The sequence below is a fragment of the Protopterus annectens genome, chromosome 6.part0, assembly GCF_019279795.1.
Source record: "Protopterus annectens isolate FY-2018-M chromosome 6.part0, PAN1.0, whole genome shotgun sequence".
Classification (NCBI taxonomy): Eukaryota; Metazoa; Chordata; order Ceratodontiformes; family Protopteridae; genus Protopterus; species Protopterus annectens.
This window is the reverse complement of record NC_056737.1, coordinates 387,392,273-387,408,166: the sequence shown is the minus strand read 5'-3', so window position 1 is coordinate 387,408,166 and position 15,894 is coordinate 387,392,273. Positions and strand designations below refer to the sequence as shown.

Here is a 15,894-nt window from a genome sequence, read left to right as displayed (position 1 = left end):
CACATAAAACAGTACAACAATATACAGAGTATGTTAAAGCTGTAAATGTGACATTTCAAGGCAATTACATGATAATGTCAGACTACAGGTGATATACAAAGAACAAAACAGGCTGAACTGCATAACTGTTACCTGTAGATGATACAGTCAATGCAAGTTTCCTGTGAACAATCATATTTATAAACACTGGATATCATATTACATATTTACAATCATCAGCAAAACATTTATTGATATAAACACTGCATTGATATATTTATTGTATTAAACGTAGATGTTTTTAGCCGTGGTGGTCACCTTGATTATTTTTTTTGCTGATTTTATATGTGCAAGATCGACCTTTGGCTGCTTGTGGTATATTTTTGGTCACATAGATTAAATTCTTTTGAAAGTAGAGGCAACTATTACGTTATAAAGTTTACTTGTGCATTAACAGATGTTGAATAATGATGCATTTAAAGATGTATATTATTGTATTTCTTAGATAATATATCATGTGATTAGTGCTTAGAAATTCAAAGAAAGTAAGGGAATGAACTAGCTAGGGCAGAAAATGTTACCATTGTATTTAAGAGGTGAGGTGTAAAGTAGGTTCAGAGACAGTTTTATATATATATATATATATATATATATATATATATATATATACACACATGGCTGTAATAAAGTTAAAGTAGAGATATAAAGGTGTGTGTATATATAGCTGGGAGATACTAGTAAAACTAATTGTGTTTGTGAAGTCTGGTTGTGGGGTATTGGATTCTGAATAAAGAGAAATGGGTTGAATATAAAGCAAGCTGAAGATAATAGTGGCCTTTATCCTGGAGATGTACTGGAGCAGAACCACTGATTTGCTAGATGAAGTTTTAGTTGCGTTTTAAATGCGTCTGAATTTTCATTGGTGGTGGGATGTGGTTCCATAGTTCAGCTGCAATATCTGAAAGTAGAGTAGCAATTGCAGGATTAGATGATTTGGCTGTAGTGATTATTGATTTTTCTGTAGAGCATAAAATTCTGTTTGAAAGTAGTGCATTAAGTTGTTAAGGACTGGGCAATTTTCTGGTTTATAGAGATATTTGTGTATTTTAGTTATCTGAGAATTTGCTATGTGATGGGGTATTTCTAACCAGTTTAATTCTGAAGGCTAGTTAGTGGTGTGGTCTGTTGTTCTAGTTTACTGTGAATTTGGTTATTTTATTATAGCATTGTTCAAAATTGGACATTTGCAAGACTAGGTTTTGTGAAGATTGGGGCTGCGTAGAGGGGAGAAGGCAGTAGGAAGGTATAGGCTATTAGGCTGTGTGTCTTCTGGCTATGTCAGTGAGGTAGGTTTTTACTTTGTATAATATATACCTAGTTTTTAAGCATGTTTTTTAACCATGTGTGAGATACCTGGTTGTTGAATTTCAACTGATTATCTATGATGATGCCCAGAAATTTTGATGCATTTATCTCTGGTGCAGCTGATAAATAAGATTCTCTTCACAATATTCTGACATTCTGGAACATATTTTCCCTCCTGCTAATCAACTTTTTAGCCCTAATAAATTCTCCAATTTGCAGAGGAGGATCCATTAGATATTATACAGTGGACACTGTCCACAGAGATATAAGTAGTAGGAAATTACTCTTTCTGCGTTTGCCGTTCAATACCTTCTGGTTTATTCTGTTGGTTCCTCTTTATCAGAGTTCTTCCTAGACTTGTAGTGGAAAAGAGACAAAGAAGGAGGGTGACATTCATATTAATGTCATATGAATAACTGTTGTGTTACATTTTTTAGAGGAGACAAAGTCTGCAAGGAATTGTTTTGAAAAATGCTTTAATGAGGACCTCCTGGTAGTCTAAAGACCTACTGACTGAGAAGCTTAGGTTTTGAAACAATAACGTGGTATTTGTCCTTCGTGACTGTAGTTTGTCTTATAGTATCCTTGTCACAGAGCAGCTTGGTACTTTTTAATGGTCATTATCATCAGCATCATCATGAGCTCCATTTTTCCACTATTTTCCAGTTTTACATAGCAATATTTACGATTAAGAGCTACCCTCTTACCTTCTTCAGCAGTTATGGTCAGCTCTCTCAGGTCATCTGTTTTGCTATCCGTCCATCTCTTGGCTGGTTGTCTTAATCTTCCCCCTCTTTCTTCCTGTGCTTTACCAACTTTTCTTGTTTTCCTGCACATGTAACCACCTACCACAATCTGTTGTTTTTGACCTTCTCTGCAATTGGGATTACTTTGGCTTCAGCCTTGTTGTTCTCATATTTTGTCTGCCTTGTAGAGTGCATCCTAGTACACTTCATAGCTACTTCGTGTCCATCACCTCAAGCCTCTTCAGCTGTTCTGCTTTCATTGCCCACATTTGTGTGTAATACATAGGCAGTGGACACACCACTATTTTATATGGTAGCTTGTCTTTAAGCCTTCTCATTTTCTGAAGTGTTACTGGTTTGCAGCATAACTAAGTGACCAAATGTGTAATCCTTAATCACGCTCCTAAAGTGGCTATTAAATTAAGTGCTTCATTAATGTCCTCCTGAAGCAAAACTCTGCTGGTTAATACCATTACCTTTTTTATTAGAATAATTTTAAATATATTCTTGTCACTGCATCATGCTTTATACTGTTACACTTTGCTTTATTTAATCTGTACTTCACTTTTACTTTTTCAAAATTACTTTTTTAGACCTTTGTGATGAAGTATATGTCCAGATAGCCATCTGGTGCTGTGATAAATGTTAACTCTTAAGCAGGACAGAAATGCCTAAGAGGCTAACTCAGACTATTAACCAACTGTGTTTTTATTATATCCATTTGAAAAGAAGTCAGAATCCAGAGATACAAGAAATTATTTAATTCTTTCATTAATCATGATTATATAGGTTCTGATTAAGAAAATTAATTACAGAACAGAGAGGCATATTAATTTTAGTAAATAATAATAAAAAAAATACTGATATCACCAAAAGTTATACAGTTTAATAATGCTGCTATTAGGTGTAACCATATTATTTTACAGAGGAGCCCAGGCTGCAGACCTTAACACTATGATAACTAAGAGCTGAAGTTGCATCCTGGGCACTAACAGAAATTGAACCAGTTCATGCTAAATATCTTTTACTGAGAGATATTTTTCAGTGAAGAAAGCCTCCAAAAAGTACATCTCAGTTACTGTATCATATGCATTTTTATTAAAGCATTGACACATTGTAGGAGTTAGGTTAGCAATCACTAGTAATTTTAGTCATTTAATCAGCTCTAATGTCATCATGTTATATATAGTAGGCCATTACTTTGCTAAACCTAGTAGTTTGCTGATGCTTAAAAGAAAATGTTTGTTTCTAAATTCTAATGTTTTTTTCTTTTGTGCCCCAGAGTGATAGGGCTGTTAGTGACAATAGCAGTCATGTGTCTTGCAATCTTGGTAAAGTTAAGCTCACTATGTTTTTTTTTTTAATTACTAGTTAATAAAGCAAAGTTTCATGTTAATTGCATTTGAAGTCTTGGAGTTGGTGTGTTTTTAATTAATTGCAAGTTTTATTTTCCTTATGGTTAAACTGTTAGTCACTAGTTATCACACATCATCTTTGTGTCACTCATAGTTTTTCATTGCATCTTCCTTCCTTTGCACCTGTTAAGCATCGCTACACTTTGCCATCCAGTTTATCCCTCTTCTGTATTATTAGCATGTACTTATTTCATGTAGAACTATGACTTACAGAAAACGTGATCTGATGATGTCATTTTCATTCATTCCTCAACAAATGGATTTGGATCCAATCCCACTTGGCCACTTACTAAAGATTCCAGGATCTGAATCTCGAGGTCCTTTCTAACCCGTAATGCCTCTGACCACTACCATACCTCCAATCTCATTTGCCGCTTTTCAAGATGGCTGGGATTGCACATTTTCAAGCTCCTTTGGGGTGTGTGAGTGAAAAGCTAATTTTTGACTTATTATATCCTTTTCTACCTTTTAGTATCTAATACTCTAATTCACTTAACTTACTGCTCTACCGAATTTTTTGGTAATTTTCTTTTTTATACCACCATTGGTAGTCTGTTATTTCTTCCTTCCCTTTCCATTTTGTACCTGCAAGTATATTTTTATAACTACCATTATTGGTAGACATCGTTTCCTTTCTTACAACTCTTTCTCCTCGTTGATGTAAAAAAAAAAGTTCTTCTCTTTTGGTAGACCTTTGTCCCTTTTCCAGTATGGCTGATAAATCTACTGGTTTTAAGCAGTGCACTTTTTGTGAGCATAAGATCCCCAATTCTGATACCCATAGGAAGTGTGTTTATTGTTTAGGCCCAGTGCATCTGGATATTTCTTGTGCTGTTTTTGCGGCCTTCAATGCAAGAGCAATCAGTGATAGGAGGAGCTAGCTCATTCTGAAAGGCCCCCTTCCTGCTTTGGCTTCTTCCTCAGATATTTCTTCAGAGGCTTAAACCCCCTCTCAGAAATCTAAGGAGCCCAGGGAGTTCCGCAAGTGCTCTCCTACCTGGACTCTTCCACATACATCTACTGTAGAACATCCTAAAAAGGTTCCTAAAATTTCAGATCCCTTTGAATCTAAAACAGCCTATGGCTCCATCTCCTTGGCTCCATGCTCTCAGGCTCTGTCTGGAACTGGTGTCGCCAAGACTGAGGTACCCCTTCTTGCAGGAGACTCTGAAAAAGTCCTTAAGGCCACATTCCACATCCACTTCAGTTAGATCTTCCCATAGTCTTTCCGAAGTGGAGGTGGACAGGATGATGAGGAAATTCCTCAGAGCACAGATCCAGATGGGGGTTTTGCCAGCTCCGTCTCCCACTTGATCTGTGAGCCACCAAACCTGCTTTTCTACCTCTAATTACATTTTCTCTGATCTGACCACCTGTTTCTGAGCCCATGGATCCAAAAGCTCTGGGAATTGAAATGTCAGATCCCAAGGCTATTCCAACCTCAACTCCGACTACTTCCCTGACCCGATTGGCTCCAACAGTTTCAGAGCACAATGGTTCTTGGAGCTGAAGTATCGGCATCAGATCTGAGGGGCTGACTTTGACTCCACAGTTTTCGGAGCTGTCACTTCTTCTTGGAGCCTCAGAACTTGATAGCTGGGCTTCAACTCATTCCCTCAGAGTGGGTGGGGTTGGGGATTGTCTGCTTTGGGAGCCTTGGCTCCAGTGGGATTATCTTTGGCCTCTCCTGGCCCCCCTGTCTTTGAAGTGGTGGGAGAGGATCTTCTGTCAACTGAGAGTAATGTCAGCTGTCACTTCTTTGTATCCATACCCTACTCCTCTGATCCTTAGCCTTCACATTCTGTGCCTCAGGGACAGCTAGCCCAGAAATGCTTCCAAACAGTTCCATCGAGGGAGCTCCCCAACTCTTCTGATACCTTCCTGGAGAATCCCACTGAGGAAGTCCCTCTGAAGAAGATGTGCAAGAAGAGGCACTTGGATTCCCTACAGAAATCCCTCATGGAAGACGGACTTTGATTAGGGGAAGGGTCCTACATCTCCACCTGAAGATGTCTCATTTGGAGATCTTTCATCAGAAGGGTAGTTGGTCTTCCCAAACCCCTTCCAAGGAGAAGTCTGTGTTTTTGAAAGACTTCACGTCTGGCCCATCTACATCTTGGGTTAACCCCCTGTGGATGAGCTTATAGATTTAGTCTCCCACAGGGCATGGAAGGAACCAGACTCTGTGGAACCTATTCTAAAACACTCTGATAAAATATGAAGTCCTCAGGGTGATAGACAATACTGGACTAAAGGGATTCCTGTAGATGCCGTGGTTGTTGAGGCAGCCACCACAAAGGAGCTTGCAGTACAGAGCTCCTCTGTCCATCCCCCTAACAAGGGAGTCTAGGGCTTTGAACAGGTTTGGGAAGCATGTTTATGCATCAGTGACATATGCCCTGCAATCACTGAACTACCCGGCACATTTCATCAGATTACAGAGGGACCTAATAAAGAAACACTCTAATTCTACCCCAGGGTCCATGTCTGCAGAGGAGCAGAAATCTTTTTCCTTGCTAGTGGCCACCCTGCAATCAGTTACAAACACATCCATGAGGTTGATCTTACATGCGGCAGAAGGTACCCGGTTCAGGCATAACCATAAGGAGACATGTTTGGATGTGGATGTGCAATTTCGCAGAACCCTTCAAGGCATCATTCATCAATGCTCCCTTTGAAGGATCATCCTTGTTTGGGCCAACAGTGAAATAGACTCCTTCCTGTAGTGAACAGGACAGAAAGACCGTGTCTGCAATTAGAATTTGATTTTCTACCCCACAGAGACCATTTTCCAGGAACCAACATGGTGGTAAGAAAATGTGGTTCAAGAAGTCTCAAGGTCGTTTCCAGGAGGCATGCGGAAAATTTTCCCCTCAGAAGCAGAGGAGGAAATAATTACAATGGTAGATGTTGCTCACACAGCAAAGGGGGTCTGCAGAACCAAGGATCTCAAGATTCTTTCTTGGAGAGGGCCTTCCAGTGTTCCTGAAAGGTTCCCCAGCTGTCCAACTCTGGAGGAGGTTGGGGGGGGGGGCACTTTACCTTGCACCAAAATGTCTGGCTAGCCATCACAAATGATCTTTGGGTGCAAAGGATCATATCCAGAGGATATTTCATTCCCTTTTTACAAATTCCAGTAAAATCAAGGAAATATCTCCCCAATGTTCCACCCAGTCAGAGGGAGCTAGTAGGTTAAGAAACTGTAATGTTGCTAGACAAAAGAGCCATCCAGGAGGTCCCACCAGGCCAAACTAGATCCGGAATTTACTCAGGGTTTTTTTGGTGCCAAAAAAAGACGGGACCTAAGACCAGTTTTGGATCTAAGCCATTTGAACCACTTTGTAAAAAATTCTAAAATCTGTATGGTCACAGTTCAGTCCATTCTGCCCCCTCTTCAGAAGGATGACTGGATGTGCTCAATTGATCTTCCAAGAGGCCTACTATCACATGAAAATGAACAGATGCTCTTGAAGGAATTTGTGCTTCCGGCTGGGAGCCAGTCATTATCAATTCGGAGCCCAGCCCTTTGGTCTCACAACAACCCCCAGAGTGTTCACCAAATGCATGGCAGTGGTAGTAGCTTACCTGAGACTGCTTGGATTCAGAGTGTTTCTCTGTTTAGACGACTGGCTCCTTACCGTACCAACCAGGCATCTACTAGTAAAAGCCAGAGATTATTTGCTTCACCTAGCGCTCTCGCTGGGAATCACCATCTACATGCACAAACCTCTTCAACCAGTTCAAGTAATAGACTTCATAGAGGCTCGTTTAGGCACAGTCAGGTGTCTAGCCTTTCTGCCTCAGAACAGAATTCTTACATTGAAAATGGCCATCAAACAAATTCTTTCTATTCCAGCGCCCCAAGCAAGGTTCATTCTGAAGGCATTAGGGTTGATGGCTGCTACTGTAAATCTGATTCCCACTGCCATCTTACACATGAAGATTCTCCAATAGACTCTGGCTGCAATGGTCATTTCATCATTATCCCTTGTATCACCAGTATCACCTGATAAAACTGTCTCAAGCATTCAGAAGTTCTGTTCTTTGGTGGGCCCAGTCTGAGGAGATTGATCAAGGTCATCCATTTATCCTTCTTCCACCCAGTGCCATGTTGACCACGGACACCTCCCAGTTGGGATGGGGGGGCATTACTGGGGATGGACTATTCAAGGCACGTGATCACTACAAGAGGCTAATCTGCATATCAGTGTCCTAGAGATGAGAGTGGTGCTTCTAGCATTGCAGGCCTTTCAGAGCTTTCTCCATCTTGGGACTATTGCAATATAAATGGACAACATGTCAGTTGTCTGGTATATCAACAAACAGAGGGGAACCAAATTCTACCCCCTTTGTCGAGAAGCAGAGAGTGTGTGACAATGGGTAATCTCATTCAACCACTTTCTAGTGGTGACACATACCAGGGAAACCCAACATTCTAGTGGACAAACTCAGCAGAACCATCCTCATGCCTCATGAATGGTCTCTCAACCAGTCAGTGGCGAACTTGATCTTCCACACATGGGATCACCCTTGCTGTGATCTTTTTGCATCCCTCCTTAACTACAAATACAGTAGGTTCTTATTCCTTTTTCCTCTTCAGGGACAGTCACTGTGAGATGCTCTAGGTCAAGTCTGTTACGCTTACCCACCCCTGCCTATCATTCCCAAATTTCTGCAGAAAGCACTTTGGTTGAATCGCAGTTCTCTTTGCTCCCTTCTGGCCTCAACAGTTATGGGTTTCCCTTCCTTTGGTCTCATTTAGTACGTTCCCCTTGGATGCTGGATCCCAGTCCAGCCCTCCTATCCCACCTGTCAGGGCAAGCTCACCCAGATATTGCAGGCCTCAAGCTAACTGCATGGTTTCTCCAATTCCGGTGATGGCTAGACATTCCAGGCTTTACTTCCCAGTCTGAAAAAATCCTAGTATCTTCTCATAAACCTTCAGTGAAGAAGGTTTACAAAAATAAATGGAAAAGGTTCTTTCTTTGGGCTCATCAGAGAGATTTAACCCCCTTTACAGCTTTGCTTCCAGCTGTTTTAGATTTCCTTGCCTGTATTTTCCAGAGTATAGTGAGTTTTTCTGCTATTAAAGTCCAGTTAGCAGCCATCTCTAACAATCACATCGGTGATGATGCTTCTCTACCGTCATCAAAAATACGTAAAGCCTTTAAGGGTACGTCCTTACTTAGACCTCTTAATACAGGACCCTATTCCACCTTGGGAATCTCACTATGGTGTTACAAACCTTAGTACTGTCTCCCTTTAAACCATCAGCTAAAGTGGATCTCAAATTTCTTTCTTGGAAAACTGTGTTTCTAGTAGCTGTAATTTCTGCAAGATGAGTATCTGAACTACAAGCATTGTCTTCCAAACCACCACATTTAGTTTTTCACAAGGACAGGGTTACTTTACGTACAAATCTTTCGTTCCTACCAAAAATAGCCTCTTAAACCATATCAATCAGGTCATCAGTTTGCTTCCCCAATTTTGAAAACAAAGGTGAATACACCCTTCATCTTCTTGATATACAAAGGCAACTGGCAACTGCTTTTTTACCTTCACAGGACCAAAGAATTTAGAAAAACTGACCGGTTATTTGTCTCCTTCAGTGCTAAAAGATTGGGGAGACTAGTTTCAAAAACTACACTGGCTAAATGGATTATAGATTGTATTTCCTATGTTTATTCCTTGAGAGTTATGCCCTTACCAAAACAACCCAAGCCACATTCAACCCGATCAATATCTGTGTCAGCAGCCTTTTTGGCTAGGGCCTGTAATGATGATATTTGTGCTGCTGCCACTTGGTCTAATACTCTTACTATTATCACTCATTACAATTTGGACATTTATTTCCAGAAATAGAGCTGGTTTTGGTTCCACAGTGCTCTGGAATATCCTTCCATGAGGGTCACCAAAGGTTACTGTAGCTGGGGACTCTACCATTCATTGAGGAACAAATGAAAATGACAACATCAGATGAAGAAGTTATATACTTGACCACAACTTTCCATCTGTGTCGTCCATTTTCATTCTTACTCAACTCCCCCCCCCCCAAACTTCCCCCTCCCTTCTCTTTGGGAGAGACCTAACTGAAGTGTTTTTAGGAACCATAGTTCCTTTTTGAGCTCCTGATCTTTCAGCTATAACTTTCCTGTCATAGTATTGTTACTTTATTGTATGAATATAATGTATATCACAGCAGCAAAGTCAGTCTGAGGTATGGTAGTGGTCACTGGCATTGTGGGTAAGGGAGGAGCTCAAGATTCAGATCCTGAAATTTTTAGAAAGTGGTCAAGTCAGATCCGAGGATCAGATCTGAAACCATTCGTTGAGGAAGAATGAAAATGGACAGCACAGATGAAACATTATGGTGAGTACATAACTTCTTTTGTTGGTTAGGGACCTACAGGGGCTCATAGCAAGTACTTTGTTAACTTACATTTGGCAGTTGATAAAATTACTTTTCCTTTATAAAGATGTAAGCAGCAGTGAGCTTCTTTGTACTGAAATGTTATTAGACCACCATTCTTGAGAGCACCCCTACACTACTATTTCTTTTGTTTTCACCTGAAATGCCTTATGCTGCATAACATTAAGTCATATCCCAGAGGAGGATTTGAGTAGCATTCATATTTTCCCCATTCCACCATTCCAAGACAAAATATTTCTTACCCAATACACATTCATCTGAGTATGTGGACAGTGATGCAGACCAAAGCCCATCCACTGTTCTATTAGCAACAAGTAATTGCTGAAAAGAAGGTATGGTTCTTGCAACAGAAATGTAAGGGTATATCTGAAGTTAATCTCATTAGAAAGTTTTTTTTTTAAGTTCACTTCTTAACATGTTTATTTTTGGTCAAAAAAAGCATATAAATGCATCTTTACTTTTTTACAGTGCTCATTTGGCCATTTCGATAAAGTGCATAACCTGTCATCTTTGTTTTGCAGTGAAGCCTCGTATGCAGAAGGGTTTAATCTCAATTGCTGCTCGCACAGTAATAACTCACTTGGTAAACCACTTATTCCATTATCCAATGAATGGTGACCCAGCAATGTTGACCAGCCTGATTTGTGAGAACCATGACAATCCTTACACAGAAAGTACTGAACTCTCTCCTGAACTTTTTGAAAGTCCCAATCTTCAATTCTTTGTGCTAAACAACAGTACCTTGGTGTCATGCTTGCAAATCTGTGCAGAGGACAATGTCCCTGGTGGAGGCATGTCTGCTGGACTAGCATCAACCAGTTTCAGTGTAAGAGTAATAGTGCGAGACATTTCGGGCAAATATGCATGGGATTCTGCAATTCTTTATGGACCACCTTACTGTGAATATCCAAGGACTCTGACATTTGTACTTCCAGCTGTCTATCAGGAGGAAAAACGAGACATCCCTCCTGCTAGAGGAACTGAATGTGATGGCACCTTAACAGATTGCATGGCACCACAAGCTAAGAGAAGATGTAGGGAAGTGGTGCCAACTTGGGATGTAATTCATGATGATGAAGATGCTCTTGATGAATTGTTACAGTTTTTGGGCACCTCCAGTCCAGAGTGTCTGCAGAAAGCAGGTGTCCCATTAAATCTTCCTGCCCCTCCCCCCGTTTGCATTTCAGAAAAGCAGGAGAATGATGTTATAAATGCAATCTTGAAACAAAATGCAGAAGAGAAGGAATTTGTGGAGAAACATTTCTCCGATGTTCATATGAGAGCTGTGTCACAGGAGGAGCCATTGCCACAAAATCCTCAGTCAGCTTTCTACTATGGAAGATTGTTCCTAAACATACTGGGAATGAATTCTTGGGATAAAAGGTAAGTATGCATCATGTAAGCATCAAAAGATTAGTGTGGGGCAATCCTTTACAGTCTCAGTGCATACCCAGAGAGGTAAACCTTCAGGAATGTGTGCCTGTAAATGTAGACATGTAGGTAGGAGGTTTAAGTAACAAGGCCCATAGAAGTTAAAGAAATGTGTAGAAAAACATCTTTTTTATTCTTGACAAACTGAGTCATTAAAAATGCACACTGTTTAATGCTAGTTACTCTGACTTTTGTCTTCATGTTTCAGTGTTTTTTTAGCCTTGCTTCATGTGTACTTAAGTACTGGTCAAGCCTTTCTTTTCCTGCCGTGACCTTTCAGCTTGGTGTCAGGTCTCCTTCCTTCAACCCAAACTGCCCTTGCCTTTTGAAAATTTATTTAACTCTTTCTTAGCCTTACCATGTGATACCATTTCATTGTTTTATTTTTTTCTGTTGTGTGTTCTCTCTTTCACATTGGTTATTCTAGGCTTTAGTTTCTCAGCTAACTTCCGTGCAAAACTTAATTTAAGCTTGCACTCCTTTTCCCATCTTTACTGATATTTTGCCCCATACCCTTGCTTTCTACGATTAACTAGTGCTGTGTATTGCTAACCACTATCCTCCTCAATTTTATGCGTTATTATACAATCCTTGCTGTTTTTCATAATCTTTACCTCTTACATTCTGTTTTTGTTTGTAAATACATTAGAATGTCTGCCTCTTGACCCTGTTAACCAGTAATGTGAAATTGTTCGATCTCGCCGTTTGTTCTTACACACACGGGTTCGGAGCCGATCCTCGGCTCTGAGTCGGCCACATCACCAGCTTCGCATCTTCGAGAAAGCTCGAGGCACAGTGCTATCCCATGATCCTCCGGTGTCAACCCTCAGATCTAGTTTGCTGCTAGCAGCAGATCGCATCACTGAGGCGCTCGGGCCAGTATATTTTTCATCTTTTTCATCTTTCTTGAATTTGTAGTTTAAATTAGTGATTAGAATAGTTTTACAAGTAGTATAGTAGTGTAGGTGTAGTTAACAGAGTGTGCTTTTTTCTATTAGATATAAAAAAATAGTGTAGTATTTACTTAGTTAAGGCCTTGGATTTTTCTGTCAGGATTGACAGTAACTTTTATATTTTATTGTAGTTTTGCCTTAACTTTTTTCCCTTTTTTCTTATAACATAGTTAGATACTGTTTGTCTATTATTATTATAGATATATATATTTAAACTTATATATATTGTGTGTTTCCATATATGTGTGCTGTGTTTTTATATATATATATATATATATATATATATATATATAGATATAGATATATATATAGATATATATAGATATAGATATATATATTTCTCTTTACTGTTTAAAAATGTCTGAGAAAGCCAAATCAGGCTTCAAAAGATGTCAGTGTGGACAAAAGATGTCCATTACTGATAACCATTCCTCCTGCGTCTACTGTCTTGGCCCTTTCCACTTGCAGGAAGACTGCTCCATATGTCATTCCTTCAGTGGGAGGGTCATGCTGGAAAGACGCAGGAAGTTGGTTGACAGAGGGTTGCTTAAACCCGAATTTCAAGAGGCCCTGGACAAGACCGAACAAGTGTCCAAGTCTTCGAAGGGGTCGAAGTCTTCAAGAGTGTCGGAGCCTAAGTCCTCGGCTCCGGGCACCTCTTTTCAGATTTGGACGCCAGCTCCAAAGGCCTCGGGGTCGGGCGTCGAGTCCTTGTCTCTGATCGAGACTACCGTGTTGGAGCCGGTATCGGAGTTACCACTGCCTTCAATCCTTCGCACGGTGACGGCTTCGGCCCCTTCGACCCGTTCTTTGGGGCCGCTTTCCGATTCCGACGTCGACCGAGTGGTACAGTAGCTAATGGAGAACTCGGCTCTATCCAAACTCATCGAAGTTTCATCCCAGTTGGTATCGAAACTCGAGACCCTTCCTACCCCTTCGACCAATCCTCCTCCGAGACCTCTCGAGTCCTTGGAGCCAGGAATCGAAGAGCCGATGAGTGTAGAGCCCTCGGTGCCGAAGCCTCCAGTTGTGCTATCGACACCTTTAATCTCGACACCCTCTGAGCCAGCCGGGGGGTCTCGGAGCAGACGGTCTTTCCTTGGTTCTGTGGGGGACAGTCGAACCGAACTGTCAGTTCCGACTCTTCCCCTCGGGGCCTCGGCTCAGATCAGCTCGGTTCTGTCCTCAGGGTCAGAGCCCGTGGCTCCGGTTCCTGGGAGGCTATCGGCTTCTTCGGAACTGAAGCCGCCCTCGGACCGGGGCACCGGTGCCTTCGACATCATGAGTAAGGTCTTGTCTGAACAGACACTTACATCATCGACATCTTCTTCTCCTTCCCTAAAGGGGCCTGTTTCTGCTTCTGTACTTTCGGTCCCTGCTAAGCGTCGAGACCCAATGCCTCAGCAAGCCCTGCTTCCTCAGAGGCATCCCCAGAAGCCCTCTCTGTGGATTTACCGAGGAAAAGATTGTGCAAGAGGAGGCACATACACAGGAATCTCTAACATCGGATACTGATTTGGATGAAGCAGAAGGGTCCCCACAGTCCCCCTCTGAAGATGTCTCTTTTGCTGACATTTTAGAAATCTTGAAACAGAGGGGAGACTGGCAATCCCTTACCCCTTCTGCAGACGAATCGGTACTGCTGAAGGCATTTGGGGCTCAACCTTCTACCTCCTGGGTGACCCCTCTGTTTGACGAGCTTATGGATCTTATAGCCCGTAGAGCTTGGGAATCACCTGATACAGTGGAACCGGTCCCCCGTAGACCTAACAAATACATCACGGCCCCTCAAGACAAGAGTTACCTTACAAAAGGAGTTCCCGTGGATGCTATGGTGGTGGCGGCAGCCACTAAAAAGGAAATTTCTGAATCATCCTCCTCTGTCCATCCTCCTAATAAGGATTCTAGGACGATGGACAGGTACAGGAAGCGCGTATTTAGTTCTGCAACGTTCTCCATGAGATCGCTCGTCTACCTCACGCATTTCACGCGTCTACAGTGAGATCTCCTTAAGAAACTCGGAGATACTCTCCACGGTAACACAGATGCTGCTGTCTCCGAGAAAGTGACAGCACAGCTTAATACCCTCAACTCCATAGTGAACTCGTCCATGAGGCTTATTTCATACGCAGCCGAAGGATCGAGTAGGGCGGCAGCTTCAGCGATTGCTCTGAGGAGGCAATCCTGGTTGCGCCTATGCTCCTTTGCGGAATCTTTCAAGTCTTCCTTTACAAACGCCCCCTTTGATGGTGCTTCCTTGTTTGGCCCCAAAGTAAAGGAGACCCTCACTAGGTGCGAGCAAGAAGGGAAGACCCTGTCTGCCGTAGGGGTCCATTTTTCCACCCCGTCCAGACCATACCCCAAAGGGAATAGAGGCGGAAAAATGTGGTTCCGAAAGACTCAGGGATCCTTTCAGCCCACTCAGAGTGATACCCCCTCCAGAGGCAGAGGAGGGGCAAGAAATGGAAGACGCCGCCCAGGCGGCAGAGGGGGTCCGCAAAATCAGGGCGACAGAGAGACCTTCTCTGGGAAACCATTCCAGCACTCCTGAGTGCAGGCTCGACTGTCCTACTCTGGAGGCAGTCGCGGGTCACTTAGCTTTATACCCGGAGGCCTGGCTAAATCTCACATCAGATTCCTGGGTAAAAAGCATAGTTACCAGAGGCTATAATATTCCCTTTATAAAAACCCCTCCCACCCCCAAAAAGCTCCCAGATGTTCCACCCAGTCTGCGAGACCAGGCAGTCGTAGAGATAGAAAAGCTGCTCGAAAACAGAGTCATCCAACCAGTCCCGGCGGACCAAATAGGATCCGGAACTTACTCAAGGTTCTTTTTAGTTCCGAAGAAAACAGGGGACTGGAGACCGATTTTGGATCTCAGCAAGCTCAACACCTTCGTGGAGAAGGCAAAGTTCCAGATGGTCACGCTTCAATCGATACTTCCTTTCCTACAGGAGGGCGACTGGATGTGCTCTATAGATCTCAAGGACACGTACTACCATATCAAGATGGCCAGAGCGTGCAGAGATCATCTGCGCTTCTGGCTGAGAGCCAGTCACTACCAGTTTCGTGCTCTGCCCCTTGGTCTCACCACAGCCCCAAGGGTGTTCACCAAATGCATGGCAGTAGTAGCGTCTCACTTGAGACAGATGGGATTCCGGGTGTTTCCTTACCTAGATGACTGTCTCCTCTCCGCCACCACCGAGTATCGCCTTGTGCAAGCCAGGGATTTACACCATCAAACTTTGCTCCTCTCTAGGCATAACAATCAATTTTGGAAAGTCTGCACTGTCGCCCTCACAGCGTATCTCATTTATAGGGGCAGATTTGGACACTACCCTGGCTCGAGTCAATCTCCACCCATTAAGGGTATCAGCCCTCAGAACTCAAATTACTATCCTTCTTCAGAGCAGGAAAGTCCCTGCACGACAAATCCTATGAGTCCTAGGAATGATGGCAGCCGCCCTTATTGTAGTTCCCCTAGGCAGAATGCATATGAGGATTCTTCAGTGGATGCTCTTCGCCCAGTGGTCGTACCGACAGCTCCCACTGTCTCACCAAATCCTAATCACAGA

General features: G+C 42.3%; 1 protein-coding gene across 7 annotated transcripts in view; it reads left to right on the top strand.

The window, feature by feature from the left end:
- Positions 1-15,894, top strand: part of RALGAPA1 (Ral GTPase activating protein catalytic subunit alpha 1) — a 5,382,632-nt gene that overhangs the window by 4,295,718 nt on the left and 1,071,020 nt on the right. For all 7 annotated transcript variants that reach the window (XM_044074134.1, XM_044074135.1, XM_044074129.1 and 4 more), the window contains one exon: positions 10,457-11,318. In XM_044074134.1, the coding sequence (XP_043930069.1) occupies positions 10,457-11,318 (862 nt within the window). The remainder of the gene's footprint in view (positions 1-10,456; positions 11,319-15,894) is intronic.